Source organism: Cyberlindnera jadinii, assembly GCF_001661405.1.
Source record: "Cyberlindnera jadinii NRRL Y-1542 unplaced genomic scaffold CYBJAscaffold_10, whole genome shotgun sequence".
In the NCBI taxonomy this organism is placed as follows: domain Eukaryota; kingdom Fungi; phylum Ascomycota; class Saccharomycetes; order Phaffomycetales; family Wickerhamomycetaceae; genus Williopsis; species Williopsis jadinii.
In genome coordinates, this window is record NW_017963661.1 from 385025 (window position 1) to 403110 (window position 18086).

The 18086-nt window shown below is 46.9% G+C and overlaps 12 protein-coding genes across 12 annotated transcripts; 6 read left to right on the forward strand and 6 right to left on the reverse strand.

The window, feature by feature from the left end:
- Positions 1-8: 8 nt before the first annotated feature.
- On the forward strand, positions 9-1191 carry ADO1 (adenosine kinase). Its single transcript, XM_020217152.1, has one exon. It carries the CDS (start codon positions 63-65, stop codon positions 1101-1103), a length of 1041 nt encoding a protein of 346 aa, XP_020069684.1. The 5' UTR covers positions 9-62; the 3' UTR covers positions 1104-1191.
- Positions 903-2296, reverse strand: CYBJADRAFT_168552 (glycosyltransferase family 8 protein). The gene has a single exon (XM_020215421.1). The coding sequence runs from the start codon at positions 2176-2178 to the stop codon at positions 1279-1281; it is 900 nt and encodes a 299-aa protein (XP_020069685.1). The 5' UTR covers positions 2179-2296; the 3' UTR covers positions 903-1278.
- A 303-nt stretch (positions 2297-2599) lies between these two features.
- CYBJADRAFT_168553 (uncharacterized protein) lies at positions 2600-4834 on the forward strand. The gene has a single exon (XM_020215422.1). It carries the CDS (start codon positions 2658-2660, stop codon positions 4788-4790), a length of 2133 nt encoding a protein of 710 aa, XP_020069686.1. The 5' UTR covers positions 2600-2657; the 3' UTR covers positions 4791-4834.
- A 136-nt stretch (positions 4835-4970) lies between these two features.
- Positions 4971-6719, forward strand: SRB4 (Srb4p). Its single transcript, XM_020215423.1, has 2 exons — positions 4971-5064; positions 5125-6719. Exons 1-2 carry the CDS (start codon positions 4982-4984, stop codon positions 6698-6700), a joined length of 1659 nt encoding a protein of 552 aa, XP_020069687.1. The 5' UTR covers positions 4971-4981; the 3' UTR covers positions 6701-6719.
- Positions 6720-7143: 424 nt separating this feature from the next.
- Positions 7144-8093, forward strand: CYBJADRAFT_168555 (uncharacterized protein). Its single transcript, XM_020215424.1, has one exon. It carries the CDS (start codon positions 7160-7162, stop codon positions 7646-7648), a length of 489 nt encoding a protein of 162 aa, XP_020069688.1. The 5' UTR covers positions 7144-7159; the 3' UTR covers positions 7649-8093.
- DAS2 (putative uridine kinase DAS2) lies at positions 7655-8375 on the reverse strand (the record flags this gene model as incomplete). Its single annotated transcript, XM_020216534.1, has 2 exons — positions 7655-8251; positions 8319-8375. The coding sequence occupies 2 exons, from the start codon at positions 8373-8375 to the stop codon at positions 7655-7657; spliced, it is 654 nt and encodes a 217-aa protein (XP_020069689.1).
- FAL1 (ATP-dependent RNA helicase FAL1) lies at positions 8218-9797 on the forward strand. Its single transcript, XM_020215425.1, has one exon. The coding sequence runs from the start codon at positions 8533-8535 to the stop codon at positions 9721-9723; it is 1191 nt and encodes a 396-aa protein (XP_020069690.1). The 5' UTR covers positions 8218-8532; the 3' UTR covers positions 9724-9797.
- Positions 9798-10370: 573 nt separating this feature from the next.
- Positions 10371-11579, reverse strand: MLG1 (putative acyltransferase; the record flags this gene model as incomplete). Its single annotated transcript, XM_020212853.1, has 1 exon — positions 10371-11579. One exon carries the CDS (start codon positions 11577-11579, stop codon positions 10371-10373), a length of 1209 nt encoding a protein of 402 aa, XP_020069691.1.
- A 208-nt stretch (positions 11580-11787) lies between these two features.
- FAT1 (long-chain fatty acid transporter FAT1) lies at positions 11788-13701 on the reverse strand (the record flags this gene model as incomplete). Its single annotated transcript, XM_020212826.1, has 1 exon — positions 11788-13701. One exon carries the CDS (start codon positions 13699-13701, stop codon positions 11788-11790), a length of 1914 nt encoding a protein of 637 aa, XP_020069692.1.
- A 203-nt stretch (positions 13702-13904) lies between these two features.
- YPT35 (Ypt35p) lies at positions 13905-14701 on the reverse strand. The gene has a single exon (XM_020217181.1). The coding sequence runs from the start codon at positions 14583-14585 to the stop codon at positions 14109-14111; it is 477 nt and encodes a 158-aa protein (XP_020069693.1). The 5' UTR covers positions 14586-14701; the 3' UTR covers positions 13905-14108.
- CYBJADRAFT_18552 (uncharacterized protein) lies at positions 14702-15352 on the forward strand. Its single transcript, XM_020217175.1, has one exon. The coding sequence runs from the start codon at positions 14818-14820 to the stop codon at positions 15343-15345; it is 528 nt and encodes a 175-aa protein (XP_020069694.1). The 5' UTR covers positions 14702-14817; the 3' UTR covers positions 15346-15352.
- Positions 15353-15418: 66 nt separating this feature from the next.
- Positions 15419-18041, reverse strand: CYBJADRAFT_174095 (WD40 repeat-like protein; the record flags this gene model as incomplete). Its single annotated transcript, XM_020216535.1, has 2 exons — positions 15419-15507; positions 15572-18041. The coding sequence occupies 2 exons, from the start codon at positions 18039-18041 to the stop codon at positions 15419-15421; spliced, it is 2559 nt and encodes an 852-aa protein (XP_020069695.1).
- Positions 18042-18086: the final 45 nt, after the last annotated feature.

Sequence of the window (18086 nt, forward strand, 5' to 3'; positions counted from 1 at the left end):
CGTTTCCAATTCAAACCACGTTTTGTTTACATTGAATCATAAAGTAATACAACAATAGAAAGATGTCCTTCCCGCTCGTTGCTCTTGGTAACCCATTGCTTGATTTGCAGGTCGATACCGATGCCGCCTACTTGGAGAAGTACGGCTTGAAGGCCAACGATGCCATTCTCGTTGAAGAGAAGCACATGCCAATCTTCAAGGAGGTTGTTGAGAACCCAAACAAGCACATTGTTGCCGGCGGTGCTGCTCAGAACGCTGCCAGAGGTGCACAGTACCTGTTGCCAGAGAACTCTGTTGTGTACTTTGGGTCTGTTGGTAAGGATAAGTACTCTGAGCTTTTGCTCGAGGCCAACGCTAAGGCTGGTGTCAAGACTCTGTACCAGTTCCAGGACAAATACGAGACAGGTAAATGTGCCGCTTTGATCACCGGTCACAACAGATCCCTTGCTACTGACTTGGCTGCTGCCAACCACTTCACCCCAGATCACTTGCAAAAGCCAGAGAACTGGGAGTACGTTGAAAAGGCAAAGTTCTTCTACATTGGTGGATTCCACTTAACTGTGTCTCCAGACGCCATCTATCTCTTGGGTCAACATGCCGCTGATACCAACAAGGACTTCTCCTTGAACTTGTCTGCTCCTTTCATCCCAGAGTTCTTCAAGGATGTGTTGGACAAGTCTATCTCATTTGCAAACTACGTCATTGGTAACGAGACCGAAGCAGCTGCTTACGCCAAATCACACGGTTTGGAAACTGAAGACTTGACCGAGATTGCCAAGTACATCGCCAAGGAGCCACGTGTCAACGAGAAGAAGAACAGAACTGTTATCATCACTCATGGTTTGGAACCAACAATCACTGTTACCTATGATGCTGCATCAGGTAACTTTGACGTTAAGGAAATTCCAGTCCATGCTTTGGCTTCTGAAAACATCAAGGACACCAACGGTGCAGGTGATGCCTTTGCCGGTGGTTTGCTTGCTGGTTTGGTCTCTGGAGACTCTTTGGAGAAGGCTGTTGATAAGGGCCAATGGTTGGCTAAGCTCTCTATTCAAGAGGTTGGTCCATCCTTCCCATACCCAAGACAGGCATACTCTGCTTAGATCTAGAGCTTGTTGTTCTTGATTCATCAACTGAATCTCTCTTATTTTCTCTTTCTCTAACGAAGCCTACGATTACCGTTATCCCCCTTTTTTAATGCATCTTCAACGAATGTTATAAAAACAGCTGATAGAACAAAACAGAAAGTTTTCTTTAAAAAGCATTCACGTAGTTGAATTAGAACCTGTCAGAGATGCCTAGCGCTTTCTCTCTGTCGAGCCTCTCATCGTTTATATCCCACCAGAACTTGAAAGTGTCAGTATCGTCTTTGTATTGTCTATCAACGTTCCACGGTTTCGGAGTAAGGATGTAGTGTATGTTCTTAACATCTTCAAAGTTCAAGTCCTTGTGAATTAGTTTCATCGTTTTTAAATAGTTATAACCGAACGATAGACCCAACCAATTGTCCTTGAAGACATCGGAGAGGAGAGACTGATCTGCAAAATCGTAGTCAATATCATCGTCATTGAGCTTATCGACAATCTTCTGGTACTTTTCCTCTGACGGTTCGACGAGCTGCAATCCACCATTGCAGATCATTAACCCGTTGCTGTCGTCAACTTTCGGGCCAAGGGTAAGACCCGTTTCGCTGGAGCCCATCTTCTGATACCAATTGGTGAAGGTACAGTTCTGTTGAACCCAATCCGTTGGATAGTGCTCAAAGTTCATAGGGTTACACACACATGCCCAACCAGCAGCAAAGGCGTTGCCCTTCAAGTCCAATTCAAACAACTCATCCATATTCTTGATCACAATCATATCGGAGTCCAATTGAACAACACGGTCGAACTGCGTGAGTCCAAACGGCTGTAGCTTAGACCAGCAGTCATAGAACCGAGGATCGTTGGAGTAGTCCTTATGCCTAGTAGGAAGCAGGTACTTGATCTCAATCTTGGGGATGCCTCGTTCGTCCAGTGCCCTATGTCCTTCCTCAGGGAACGTTGACGTGTACAAGGCAACCAGCGGATACTTGGACCCGACTCTCTTAAGAGAGTAGTCCAGGGCTAAGAGCCCTGGGAGATAATCAACATTGGTAATGAGCGTGGTCCACGCTTTCTTATCGCTGATAGAAGCCATCGTCCTTGAAGCCCCAAGAGTTCGTACCAATTAGCCCACAATCGATGCAAACTGAGAAAGAAGTCTACACCGTGGGACAATGCCAGTCTTAGCTTCGACAGTAAGGGGTAAAGCTGATGCGAATGACTAATTCCTTATTAAAAAACACACACACACAACTTCCAATTGATTGGCCGGAGAGCTTTCGAACTTCATCTGCGAGCCACACGCGTCAGAGGCACAGGCGAGGCAGCTTCCGTGGCCCAAAATGCAACACCCGGACATCTCTACACCCCGACATCCATGCACCCGGACATCTATACACCCAGACATCACACACCCGGACATCACACACCTGGACACCCCGGACACTGGGGCTCATCTCCGTTATCTGCCAGTGCCCAGGCACACCACCAAGGCCAAACACTGTTAGCTTCTTCTTCTTCTCCCGCTTCCCATCACTCCATCACACACAGTGCTCACCCCCACCGACCACCAAGATGAGGTGGATAACGCTGCTGTTCCTCCTCTACTCGGTGCGCTGCCACCAGAGCACCTCCAACACAACGTATACACTACCCGAGCCGCAGAGCTCTTATACAAACGATACTGATGTTGAGTCCGGTATGGCCTGCCACGATATTCGGCTGGTGCCGCTTCTACAGCAGTGCCAATTTGCACATGACCACTGCGATGAGTATCGGATCGGGTTCATCAACTACGTGGACTGGTACTACTGCGCAGGCCATAGCTCCACCGCGCGCGTACCCACTATACTGATATATGTCTTGGTGTTGGTGTCTTTGTTCACAACGTTGGGCATAACTGCATCGGAGTTCCTATGCCCCAACCTGGATACCATTGCGAAGTTCTTTCACATGAGCGAGTCCCTCGCTGGTGTGACTCTTCTAGCGTTGGGAAACGGCTCGCCAGACGTGTTTTCAACACTGGAGGCCATGAAAGTTGGCTCTGCTAATTTGGCTATCGGTGAGCTCATTGGCGCTGCGCTGTTCATATCAGCGGTTGTTGTTGGTAGCATGGCCATCGTGAGGCCTTTCAAAGTGGCAAAGAGGCCTTTCATCAGGGACGTGCTGTTCCTTCTCGTGTGCGTGTCAATTACAGCCGTTTTCCTCAGCGATGGTGAGATCTCTTTACCTGAGGCAGTTGCCATGATCGCACTGTATTCAACATACGTGATATTTGTGCTGTGTTGGGACTGGCTTGTCACCAAGAGGAGAAGAATGCAACTGCTGGATCAAAAGGCCCGTAATTTATTCCTTGACGGCACCTCTAAGGGTAACATACGGGAGTTCCAAGTAGAGGAACAGAATGAGATCAACGATGAACATCTATGGCAAGAACTAAACCCTACAGGATCAGCAGGAATTGGTGTCTTGGACGAGCAATTACAGAAGCAGTCAGTGGATAGTTTCAACGAATGGACAAAGACGTCTTCAGTCCAAAGATTCAGACCTTCGATTCTTGGAGCATTGGATCTTAACTCTAGGGCCAGCGAGTTCAAACAGATGAACTCATCTGGTGGCATATCACTTGATAATTTGGAAGCCGTAACAGCATCGAAGCAACAGGAGCGTGAGCACGAGATTAGAATGAGCACAGCTCCACAGTTTACCGATAATGACGATCAACACTCATTAGGTGAATACGAACAAAGGGTACAGTCTGCGCCTGCACAGTACTTATACGACTACGATGAACCATTCCCAGGAGAGAGTGTTCCAAACTTCTTTGATGCCCATGACTCACTGAGGAAGTTCTTCAGGACAAGTACGTTCTGGAAGAACAACGGTATTGTCCAAACGGTGTTTCCTACGCTATACCATTTTCAAGACAAGATGGTACCAGAAAAGGCAATCAGCATATTGTGCTTGCCTATTGTCACAATGCTCAGACTTACCATCCCGGTTACCTCAACGGAGAATGGCGTGGTGGAAACCAAGCAACTCTTTGGTAGACAGTTTTTCCTATTGCTGCTACAATGTGCTATATCACCATTCATCACCATGGTTTTATGCTTCTATGACGATGCACTCACTGCCAAGTTCTTCTTGATCCCCATCATGGTCTCATCTGCATTGCTGGCTTGTTCATTCACACTGAGACGCCTCCCAAAGCTACAGACCGGATTCGCTGTTTGCTTAGCAGGGCTTGGATTCATCATCTCAATCTCTTGGATCTCCACCATCGCTGCTGAACTTATCGCCATCATAAAGTTCTTTGCAGTGCTGCTAGACTTGAGTGATGCCATATTGGGCATCACCGTGTTCGCAGTGGGTAATTCGCTTGGTGACTTCATCTCTAACTTCACAATTGCAAAGATGGGGTTCCCAATGATGGCCTTATCCGCATGCTTTGGAGGCCCTTTGCTAAACATCTTACTCGGCATTGGAGGCAGTGCACTGTACGTCATCCCAACAAGCGGTGAGAACATACCAGTGCACTTATCCGGTACTCTAGTGATAACAGGTGTTACTTTGATGATCAATTTGGTGTTGATGTTGGTTATTGTGCCTATCAATGGATGGCAGATGAGCAGACCTATCGGGCTTGCGATGGTTGGTCTGTGGTGTATTGCGACTACAATTTCTTGTGTTATAGAGCTGCTTAGATGATTTCAATGGCTAATTTCCTGTATCAATGAACAGAACAACGAGCATTTGTATGGCGTAGAAAGCCCTTTGTAGCGGAAACCGCCGGGGTTAAAAACATCAACAAAAACATCGGAAGAACCACCATCGCTACAACAACAACAACAACAACAACAACCACTGAAGCTCACGACAAGACAATTGCTTGGTGCGAAATGGAGGGCCAGCTGAAAGATATCCCGCTTACACTCGATTCTAAGCTTGTTGATGAACACGTTGATCCGTTTTTGTTGGATGAGTGAGTATTTGTTGTGTATTATGGGTCCACCGAGTACTGGTCTTACTAACGCTTCAACAGAGATAAGCTGTCGTTGCCACAGCTGATTAAGAGGATCATACACGAGCGTCACCCGTTCGTAAGCATCACAGAACACGATCTGGAGCTGGAAATCAACGGGAAGGACGTGGCCACGCCTTCTCCCCAGTCGTTGGACGATGGTGCCGAGGGCAGCGATGTTGATACAGGCCCACTCTCTGTATCTTCGCAGAACGAAAGGTTCTACAAGGACAAGAACGAGGCGCTGAAACACATCTCGATGGCGCTGAACGAGTCGTCGTTATCACTGGACTTTGTCTCGCTGTTGATTAGCTGTGTGAGACCAGCAGCTGGTACCATTTCAATGTCTGCGCATTTGAAGAAGTTTGTTCCTCCAGGCTCATTCAACTCAGATCTCGTGCAGAGCACGGTCACTCCACAGGCTAAGGAGGAACAGTTCAAAGAGGAGAAGATCATCGGGCAAGGCTGGAAGCTTTCAAGTCTGGAGGCGTCGTCTGATACATTGCACAACGCTGGCGCACGTCTATCTGAGGAGGTCCATAGAGAGAAGATCTTCTGGGATACCATCAAGAAGAACTTCAACAACAAGGAGATCTTGTACAAGACGAGGGATAAAGTCACCGGGAAAAGAGTATTTGCAGTGAAGTACGGATACGCAGATTCGGGCTCCACATACAGAGTGAAGGGGAGTGTGATGCTAAAACCAATGGATGGAAGCTTAGAGCTGGTTCCTATAGTGGAAGGTAAGAAGACGGTGGTTGATGGCAACCGTGTTGTCAGGGTTCGTATCTGGGGTAAAAGGGACGGAGAAGATGAACTTATAGGGGAGTCAAAGTCCAGGATGGATGAGAAGTTGAAGAGTGACGGGTCTATAAGATCGAAGATTGAAAAGCTCCGTTACTTCATATTTGAAGAGGAACTGTTCAACCAACTCATGGATGAGGCCGTTGGATTGATTGCCTACAATGTGAAGATTGAGAGCGAGACAAAGATCTCCATCGAGTCACATGATGAGGTGACTGAGGTTGAGTATGTCGAATACGTCGACGAAGCCGAGGATGAGGATACTAGCATGAACGGAGTGACAGAGAGAAGCGAAAACAACAGAGCTGAGCTCTTTGCAACATACTTGAGATTGATGTTGACGTTAAAGCATAAGGAGAACCTCGAGAGTAAGTCCCAGCCCACGGTCTTGAAGTCATCCAACACGCGGACTCTGCTGAAGCCATATTCCTTACTGTTGAAGCCATTGGTTGGACGTTTCAGACACGAAGATGCTGCTGATGGCGTATACAACTTGTTGAAGACGTTGACCACTGCTGAGTCAAAGTTACAAGTGAAGAAGTATTGCAACATCACAACCGACCAGTTGAAACAGGACCCATTCAAGAAGATCTCCACACCAGGATTGACAGCATTCCAGGCAAGATTCACAGGAGCTCTAACCGTGAGGGTTGATGTTGACTCGTTTGATTTCGTCAACTACGTGATCCATACGAAGGCTACGTTTCAGGGGAAGCCAGTGCTGTCTACAAAATTCGAAGACGTTGCACAGCTCGAGGAATGCCTGAAATGGCTAATGGATGTTTATAAATGATTAGTTGCCCAACTTGTTGATTAATACTCGTGATTGTAGATGTAAATGTATAGCGAAAAAAATATCACGCCTACAAAATGAGACATGAATGTATCAACAGCTTCAAACAGCTCAGAAATGGTCAGTAGATTGAGGTTCAAAGGGGATCCCAAGGGCAAGGTCGTCAAGAACAAGACGAAGGGTAAGAGAAACCACAAGAATGTGGAGCAAAGTGCCTTGGTTCCTCAAGTGACACTGGAAGATATCGAGACCTCATGGACCACCTCATCTTCGTTGGCAGATTCCTATGGTCCTGTGATGCTATGCCTGTTAGATGACGAGAACAACGTAAGAATCGTCAATTGGAATGACGAGTCGCTGTGCACGTTAGGAGACGACTTTGGTGTTAATGAGCACGATCAGTTCACCCCGTGGAAGGGACTTATCCACACCGTTGAGCCGGTATCACCATCACAGGTTATGATATGCTCTTCAGTCTTGAACTCCAATGGTGTCACACTCAAGGCCTCCAAGGGCAAATATCTGGCTAAAACAGGTGATAAGGTCTCATTCAACCATGCTGCTATCGACACGAGCTGTATATTCAAAGTGGATTTCCAAGATGATGGGACTGTTACGCTGGCCATTGGTGATGAGCATATACTGGCGACACCAGAGGGCGAGTTAGAGCTCAGAGGCTCAGGAGAAGCTACAAGGTTTGTTCTTCGAGTACAGATGAGAAATACTGTTAGAGGCAAGCGTATGATTGAAGAGTTGAGTGGTAAGAAAGACGTTTCCAGCATAGAAGAAGAAGCCATAGTGAATGATGCTGTACAGTCGCTGATGAAGTACAACGTTGAATTGACCGATGAACTGGTCAAAAGACTCGAGGATGCACACAAGAGAGGCCGTCTCAACGAGCAGCTCATCGAAGAGAGAACCAAGCTGAAGTCTGATTCCAGGTGCTGAGTGTCTTCAGTTCAACTCGTAATACTCCTGACCTTTGTAGATGTCGAGATCAGGGTCCTCCTCACCAAAGCGTGGATACAGAGTCTCGTGGATGATGCGTTCTCCCCATTTCGTCGTGAGCATGGGAGTGATACCGTCGCATATCAGTGATATCCCCAGATGGCTCTGTTCACTCGGCAAGACAACGTCTGCGAACTCCTTTGTCGGATGAATGAACTCGTTGAACTCGGGCCTTGCGTGCTTCAAATAGTTATCCAATAGCTCTGTCAACGAGTTACCGTTCTTCAACACATCTGTAGTGATCCACCTGTTGAGCCTTGTGTCGGCATCACAGTCTACAAACACCTTCATCGATGCTCTCTGGCGCAGCTCTCTGTCGAACAAGGAGTATAAGCCTGGTATTAGGATCATTAGCTTAGTGTCTTCCTTCAGTGCCTCCTCCTCGAGCTCGTCAATCTTCCTCAGCAGGGCCTTGAAGTCGAACCGTGTGGGACTGCTGACCAGGGTCCATGGCTGCCTTTCCAATTGGTCCAGCTCGATGGTCTTTATGCTGACACCTCCCAGAGACTTGATGTTATCCCTGATTTCATCGCACACTGTACGCTGTTATAGGGGTTAGGTACTAGTTCAACAGCTAAAGGAAACAAAAAGAGAAAACCAGCCTGCTTACCTTACCGGCACTGTGTCCTCCTGCTATGAGCACCACCACGGAGTTCTGCTGGTCCATTCTGCTTCGCTGTGTCGATGTTGATGCTGATGTTGATGCTGATGTTGATGGTGTGGTCGGACATAAAGGCCTCCACCAGCCAAAAAAAATTCTCAAGCTCATCTCATCGCCACCACAGGTATCAACACCATACCACTAGAACCCTCAAAACAGACCAATGTCGTTCAACAGAGAGCAGGATGCGGAGCTCAAGTTCAGAAGCTCCAAGGCTGTGCAAGTGGTCTCGTCCTTTGAGGAAATGGGGCTGAAAGAAGACCTCTTAAGGGGGATCTTTGCCTACGGGTTCGAAGCACCTTCTGCTATCCAGTCTCGTGCTATAATGCAAATCATCTCTGGCCGTGATACGATCGCACAGGCCCAGTCCGGTACCGGGAAGACTGCCACATTCACCATTGGGATGCTGGAGGCCCTGGACACGAAGAACAGAGAGCTACAGGCCATTGTGCTGAGTCCAACCAGGGAGCTGGCCGTGCAGATCCAATCTGTGATTAAATCCCTGGGAAGCTACATGAATATACAATGCCACGCGTGTATTGGTGGTACGAATGTTGGTAATGACATCAAGCAGCTCTCGAAGGGCCAGAACATTGTTAGTGGTACGCCTGGAAGGGTATTGGATATGATCAAGAGACGTAATCTCAACACAAGGCACGTCAAGATGCTCATTCTCGACGAGGCAGATGAGTTGATGAACAAAGGATTCCAGCAGCAGATCTACGACATATACAGACAGCTGCCCTCTGGTACGCAGGTTGTTGTCGTCAGCGCAACTCTACCTCGTGATGTGTTGGAGGTGACGAACAAATTCACCACTGACCCAGTAAAGATCCTTGTCAAGAGAGACGAGCTGACGCTGGAGGGAATCAAGCAGTACTTCATCGCTGTTGAGAAGGAAGAGTGGAAGTTCGACACACTGTGTGATCTATACGACTCTCTGACCATAATGCAGAGTGTTATCTTCTGCAACACGAAGAAGAAAGTCGATTGGCTAACCGACAAGATGAAAGGTGCCAACTTCACCGTTGTTGCCATGCACGGTGATATGAAACAGGATGAGAGAGACTCCATCATGAACGACTTCAGATTGGGTAACTCAAGGGTTTTGATCTCCACTGACGTTTGGGCTCGTGGCATTGACGTCCAACAGGTGTCGCTCGTTGTCAACTACGATCTACCACTAGACCGTGAGAACTATATCCATAGAATCGGTAGATCTGGTCGTTTTGGAAGAAGAGGTGTTGCTATCAACTTCGTCACGGATGAGGACATCCAGGCTCTTCATGATATTGAGCAGTACTACAGCACGCAGATCGACGAGATGCCTGCGAATATCGAAAACATGGTCTAATATGCCTTCAATCGTTATTTATAACTTGTCGTAGTTGCTCGTTTCTCTGCTGGAATAGCTCAACCATCTGTTTCAGACTGGCAAGATCTTTAGTCGCTACGTATTCACCATCACTTGTAGTACTCCTCGTAACTTCAATGGCCAATGTCTTGGTGCTGTCTTTGTCTTTGATCGAGATGTCAACGACTCCTAGATCATCACTAAGGGAGCGACAACCCCTGATCTGATTACCATCTTCATCCAGTGTAACGACAATAGCCTCTGTATCTTCGTCAATTGACTCACCAATGGAATCGTAGAGTGGATCATCCTTGAACACATACCTCATCTCAGGGTATGAGTTTATCACTTCGCCGTTGTGGCTCTCCTGCAATACTGCAAAATACGGTAGCTGTGAGGATTCCCAATGGCCCATGGTGTTGCTTGAAGCTGCTTTCAGTGGATTGCTTTTGGGAAAGTTGTGCTTATACAATTGAGAGGTGTATAGCTGATTCGTATATTGATTCCAGGTTTGTTGGCCAGGAAACGGGCTCCATTGTGTGGTGTTTGGATGTAACACGTGCCTTCATGGTGATAATCACGTGACGTTGACTACTCATATACAATGCACAGGTCTAAGACATCAATACTCTCTTGTAGAAGGAAAACTATAGTAGCCATCTGAGAACAATGTACAAGCAACGGATGAACATGAACGAGATCAAGGGCCAGTAGAAGATCTGGATAAACTTCAGTTTACTGACTTTAAGAGACGTTATGACAGTGGCCTCGTGGGCACTCTCGCTCATAAAGGAACCAGTGTTGTAAAAAGTCTCCATTAGATTATCCTTATCTTCCCATACTCTATAGAGCCATTTCTCGAACAGTTCAATGTCTCTAGCCTCCTCTTCCGGGTCGTCGTAGTGCAATTTACCCAGTGGGATCTCATCTAATTTCAGAACACGGACATGTATATCAACCAACTTGGGGTTATTGCCTCTAAGGAAAGCCTGGTATAATGTGTAGATGTCCTGTCCATATTCCTCTGGTCTGACTCCGGAGTAGCCAACGGTGATATCATAAACCTCCTGTAGCGTATCCTTGAGCTGCAACAAGCTGAATCTTAGACCAGTGGTTCGAGGCAATAGAACGTGTCTGAAGGGTGTCTTACCTGCTTTAGCAGCGTACTTCTCTGTCTTGTCCCTTGTATTGGCACTCAAGTTGGTTCCTTCCGGGTAAATGATTAGTTGATACGGCCATCCCTTCTCCGAGTCAACACCTTGAGGCCAATTGCCCTGGGAGTCGCAGTCGATACCATTGGCAGGTCCATATCCTCTCGCATTAGCATCAATCATACGTAGCTGTCTCCCCATTGTGAACTTATCGTGGTCCCATTTCCTCGTAAGGAAGATAAATTCATAACACTTCATACCGAAACCCAACAGCGGAAGCTTCGACAGCTCAGCCTTCAAGATGATATAGACAAACCCTCCCAGATCAGCACACTGGGCAAGCCACCACAGAAATACCCAGTCCGTATAGATCTGGTGGTTGGCAAACGCCAGCGTATGCGCTGGTACCTTCAGCTTCAACATACCGTCAACAAAGTACAGCCTCTCGCGTGTAAGATCTGAAGACGACACTCGAATGTTGATTGAACTATGAGATGCAAAGCTGATGACACCGGTGAGCAGCACGATGAACGAGTCCTTTGTTCTGCTCATCCATCCTTGCACGAAGTCTCTCGAGCCCGTGATCTTCCCAATAAACAGTCCAACAACCTGTGTAAACACGATCGACACACATCCGGATAAAAACACAGCTATCACTATCACAGTCTTGATGATACCAAACAGCAGCACCACTGGTTCCTTCATATTCTTCTGATTCTCCGTTATCTCTTCAACTGAAGATTGTATGGAGGGAGGGAAATAAAAGAGGAGTGGAACTCCGCTACAACCACGCTCCTCGGGTTTTCTTTATAAAGCGAGTATACGCGGCTTTCAACATGGAGAGTGACAGGTGACTACAAATTACTCAACAAGTGCTTTTTGTTGGCATTGTTTTCATTGCTAAGGAGCTCACTTAGATCTTTGCCTTGCCGTTGATGATGTCCCCCCAGTTCTTCAACGTCAGCTCGCTATACGAGTTCCCCTGCAGCCAGAAGATCAACTCATCGCCACTGCGGCCTTTTGGAAGTGCTTGATCTTTGTAGAGCCTCTTCAACACCTTGTGGTTATCCGAATGCTCAATGGAATCCACGATCTTGACAAAGATCGGGATGGCATACCGTGGGAGTTGAACAGAGAGTGCCAATTGATCCAGCACTTGTTTGGTGGAGACGCCATCCTGGAGCTCTAGAACGGCAAACCCTGCCCTGCCTTCGTGGTTAGGGATCTGCAACCCAACGACAACGCTCTCTGCGACGCCTGGCACCTTGCTGAGCTGTGCTTCCACCTCTGTAGCTGAGACGTTCTCCGATTTCCATCTGAAGGTGTCTCCTAGTCTGTCGACAAAGTACCATAAGCCATCAGCGTCTGCCCTGAGCAGATCGCCCGAACGGAACCACGCATCACCTCTGTGGAAGACATTGCGGAGGATCTTGGCCTCGGTCTCCTTCTTATTGCCCAAATATCCTTGGAACATCTTCTCAGGCGACTTTGCTGTGAAGATGTTCATCAACAGCTCTCCTGGCTCGCCGACACTGGCAACCTCACAGAACCCTTTGGCGTTTCTCCATTCAACGCTGTTATCTTCAGGGTCCATCTTGATGATGGTTTGTTGGAACTGGAGGATGAAGTTGATGAGTTTACCATAGTTTCTACAGGCTCCGATACCACGGTCGCCCTGCTGGAAGCTGGTGAGTGCGATTGGGGACTCAGTAGCAGCGTAGAACTCGCCAATGGCGGCAATGCCAAACCTCTCCTTGAACTCACGCCAGATATCAGCACGTAGTCCGTTTCCGTACGCAACCCTCAGATCGTGGTTTCTTTCATCTCGATGATGAGGCGAGTTCAGCAGGTAACGGCAAACCTCACCAACGTACTGCAAATGCGTGGACCTGGTCAGCTTCACCTGTGTCCAAATCGTCGATGTTGAGAACTTCACGCTGAGAGCAACACACGCGCCGTTGTTGAAAGCTGCACACACCCCCAGCATCGCAGCCGTTGAGTGGTACAGCGGCATCGACGTGAACACCGTGCTGTTGCTGTCGAGTTGGACGATGTGTCCATAGAGACTGGTGCCGAAGCCTGCTTTCCTCCAACTCATAATCGCAGACTTAGGCAGTCCTGTGGTGCCTGACGTGTAGATCAGAGCACCTGGCTGATAGTCCTTCTCATTGGCGCTTCTCTTGGTGTCATCCAGCCTGAATCGTATGCTATTGGGATCCTTAATCTCCTTCATAATCGCATCTTCATCCACGTAGTGGATCGCAACGCCTGGACACCGCTGCTGGATCATGGCTTCGCTGTTCTCAACATTGTGAGCACAGTCAGGGTCAACAAACACGCGTTGCATCTTCGACACCTCTATACAGTGGCACAGGGGAGCACCGGTGTTGTTGTAGTTGAGGAACGCAGGCACTGCGCCCACGTTCCACAGGGCAAACCAAAACACGATGAACATGGGCTTGTTCGTCATGTCGATACCAACGGTATCTCCCGGCTCCACGCCGTAGCGATGTGCCAGTATCTCAGAGAGGCGTAGCACCATCTCGTACAGCTCGCCATAGGTGTACTCCTCCATCACGAAGCCATCGTCACCAGCCAGACCCGTGGGTCTGGCGAAGCACAGCGCCCTGTGATCCGCGTACTTCGTCACCGTCGACTCGAAAACATACCAGTAGTGAACCCTTCCCTTCGCCATGTTGTAGATATGCTTCAGTGCTCTTCCGAGCACGAAGCGAATCAGCTGTACATCGCTCGTCAGCTGCGTGTCCTTGTCCCATTGCACCACGTAGTCAACGGCACTACGCACCAGTTCACTAGCAGTCTCCATCGTGGTCCTTGTACTGTCCAACCACACCACGTACACTGAGTATTCCAGCAACAAGCTCGTTTAGACTGATGCCCAGAGGGGGAAATTAATAGCAACACACCTCCAAAGGCAAAAGGAGCAGGAAAAATGAGCCAACAAAATTCCAAAGGAGCGGAGTGCGCTTGGCTTCGGAGGGCTTGTTTACAGGTTGGATTTCTTGGTGATGTTTGTAGGTGCTTGGAAGCATGTTTTTAGGCGTGTTTCCTTGTTGACGCTGCCTGCGCGTGGTTTCCCACCGCGCAGATTGGAAAGGTCAACATCAACATCACCAGACATGGGAGATGGCGCTGATGTTGGTGAACTACAGTGTGTTTGCTGTTTTGCAGTGGTTATGGGGGGAGGACATCGATATCCGTAGCTATACTCCTCTATTCTGTAACAAAGGACCTTACCGCCTGGCTATTCGCAAGCACCGGGTTCAGCAGCACGCAGCTGAGAAAGTACACCAGCCCACCACGGCGCTTCATCAGGAAGTCATTCTTCATGTTACCAAAGTACCTCTTAGGAGGTAGCTTTGGCACCTCGTTGGCCCTATCAGGGTATGCGGTTAACAGTTTCCGCCTCAGAGCGTCCATTTCGCTGTACCTCTTGTATAGCTTGATATGCCCACCGCTGGCTGTCTGTATCGATACTGTCCAGACGGCAAACTTCTCAGTACCGTTGCTGCCATTGACAAGGGTGCAGTCTCCTATATGCACATCAACAGCCCATGATCGTAGCTTGTGCTTTGTAATGCCCGGTATGGTTGTTTCGTCGTGCTGTTCGTCGTCATCTTCATCGATTAGCTTTATGGGTACCGGCGGGATGTACTGGAGCTTTGGGTCAGGTTCGTTATGAGACGACATCCGCGTAGTGAATGTGTTATAACCAGAGAAATGTCTCAGTTGGTCAGCCTTCCAATGAAATGCTGGTAACACTTCATCAAGAAGATGTGATGTTATAACCCACGCTGGTTTGGTGTATAAATTTTCACGGGACGCCCCCAATGCCTCACATTCTCCCTTTTTTCGCCTACATCAACAGAATTTCCAGACCGTGAACTGCATGCTATAGACAAGCAGTTATACGAAGAGAACGATGGATCCCCTGGCAGGTAAGGTGCCTAACTGGAAAAGATTGTACTACAAATGGAAGTCTCTGCGTAATGTTCCATTCAGAAGACGTTGGTTTGTGGGCTATGACTTGGAGGGAAATACGTACTGGGAGTTCAAGACCAATGCCACTGGGAGACTTCGTAGAATGGTTGATTACAGATTGAAACCACACGGTCTGCTCATTGGGCAATATTCGCAGAATGAGATAAGTCCACGCTGGTCGAGCTGGATGAGATTCACAAGGCCGAACCCTCCGTCTCTAACGGAGCTCGTTGCTGAAGAGCAGAGGAAAGCGGTGATGAAAGTGCTTGCACAGCAAGCAGATCAACGGTGGAAAAATGAAAGCGTGCTGGAGAGCAACAATAAAGTGATGGTACAGATGATGCAGTCTGCAAGGAAAAGATTGGAGGATGCCCATAGCCCCTCAGAAGCTGAAGATGAAGTCAAACCAAAAAGCGTGTCATCGGATGCTTCTCCGATTCAAAACGCTACAATCACTCCAAGAAGATGATCCATTAATTTATTTCACTTTTCAAACTTCATGAGTTGTTTCACAGCATCAAGAACCACACCATTGTATTTATTCAGAAGTTCCTCCTCATATTGAAAGATCCCAGTGATTTCTCTTTTAACGTTGTGGACTTCTTCACTTGTATATGAATCCATATGTTGCCTGAATGAACGGAGTTGAAGAATCAAGCCATCGATATCAACTTTGCTGTCTTTCACCAAATCACCATGTAGTCTGGTTCTGTTTGTAACTGTTAACGGTTTCTTAGCCACGATACTTGGGCTAGCTCTGGGGCTCGATCTCGGTGATATAGCAACACGGGATTCCCTTCTAATATTGGTTGACGTTGGGGAAGGTGATAAATTGGTCTTTGAGGAAGAATTCAACTTGGATGGCGTCATCTTTGTAGTGGATTGCAATCTAGCCGTTGTAGGAGTCCTGGTAAAAGTTGGTGATGGATTCAAAGCTTTTCTGACTGGAGTGGAAGTTTGTGATAGAGGTTTCTTGATCTTTCTGGTGACTTTTGGAGGAGTGACAAACTCGTTATACTTCTGAATTGTGCTTTTAAGTGGTGAGTCCAGGATCGGTTCTGTTAGAGCCCAGCTAAATAGACATCCACTGTTGCTCAATGTTATCAAATGGTCAGAGAAGTAAACTAGGAATTTTGTTGCCTCAGAATGTCCCCAGCTAACAGACAACTGACGACCTGTGATATAGTTGAATATACGAATGCTTTTATCAGAGCAAGAGCAAACAATTTGATTTGCGTGAGTGACAATTGCACTGTCAATCAAAAGAGAATCACCGTTTTCATCACAGAGTTTCATATTTCTGATGGATTCAACCGTATGAAGATTAAAAACTGTCAGTTGTTTATCCATGGTAAACACAAGCATCTCTTCACCGGAAATAGAGATGGAAGTGGGTGTAGATTTGACCGTTATGGTCTTTTCTTTGTTAATGGAGACCACATCTTGGTCAACTTCAAATTTGTGAATTGAGATAGATCTATCAGCAGACGAGACATATAGCTTGTGTTCATGAAAGATAATCTGTAATAAATTTGCCTTATGGTCAGCCAAAGTCTGATAGATGCTCCATTCATTGGTGATTTCTGCGTGATTTTGATCAGTTCTAGCAAATATTTGAATCATTCTGTCACGTCCGATACTAATGATGAATTGGAACTTTTCAATCTCCAAAAATGTCACATCATTTATCGAAAACTCGTGAGCCTGTACAGAAAAGATGACGTCTCCCTCTGGAGAATACACAGTCAATGTCCCATATGCATCACCGGCTATGAAATCGCCATTAGGTGTTAGATCTATGGCTGTTATGTGATTCTCGATCACAACATTAGGTATTGGTTTCACTTTCAAGGAGATAACATCCTTCATATCTAATGTTTTCTCCTCAATGCACTTCAATATTCCTTCTCTTGTCCAGGTGATCACCTTACCTGATGTGGTCTTCTTAACACCATTGACACTTTTCGATAACGAATCTATGAGATGAACTGATTTTCCAGTTATAGCACTGTACAATTGGATTTCCTCATTTGATGTAATGTAGACGAAAATATTTGCCGATACTTGCTTAACACAGGTAATTGGTGGGTTAAATTTCACCTTAGAAGGCGAATCAATAAGAACATCATTTTCCTTTGCTATATCGTTCACTAGTTCACTGTGTGGTAATTCTTCAATATGATCCGTTGCTATGAGAATTTTACCCGAGTACTGATCGCTGATCACAACACCAAGCTTGCTGTCTTCTAAATTGGTGTACCTCAATTTGAGAGTATTGGTTTTGAAGTTATATCCGCAGATCTCTCCTAGTGATGTTAGAAAGAAGATATCGTCCTCGAGCGTTTCATCAAAACAAGGTGTTGCAGATACAAAGTTCCCATTTAAGAAGTTCCCCAATATCACATTTTTCCCTTGGATCATAGACTTCCTTTCAGATTCAGTAAATGTCCATATCTTGATGTATCTGACGCCATATGTTATGATACTATCATCATTCCATAACAGACCGTTGATCTGAGAAGTACATTTATTCACACCAACCATCGTAGCATTACAACCACTGATTTTCCAAATGTATATGAACCCATCGTGTGTATCACCAACACTCATTAAGTAATTCGATTCTGGAGAGAATTGAAGCGCAGTTATGCCAAAGCTGTGCTCCGATATACTCACAACTGGGAAGCTGTTCGAATCTGGGGCCAACGAAAATAGCAATATACGTGGATGGGCTCCACTCTCACCAACTGCCAAATACTTCTCGTCTGGCGAAATTGCAATACATGAAATGGTCTTGACCTTCTGCTGTGCCTTTGGAGGGGACGAGCTACTGCTGAGATCACCGGTTCCTTGGGTTTCGTCAACCAGAACGGTATGCATCAGCTTTGGAATGCCGTACTGATCTTTCTCCTCCGCTTGTTGTGATTGTTGTTGCACCATGTTGAGGTATGAGTAGGCACTTGTCTGTGGCAATGCATTCCCATGGGGGTTATTTGCACAGAAGAACCTCTGGTTGGTCAGTTCTCCAGATTCTCTGTTTATCTGCGAGACGACAACACCTCCGCTAGCGATATACGCTATATGCATTGGCGACACTGCAAAGTTGAGCTGAGACGTTGAAGATGTTCCATAGATCCTTTGTATAATAAGCGCTGGGTCGCTCATTGTGCTTACTCTAAACCGCTGTTGATGATGATGATGATGATGATG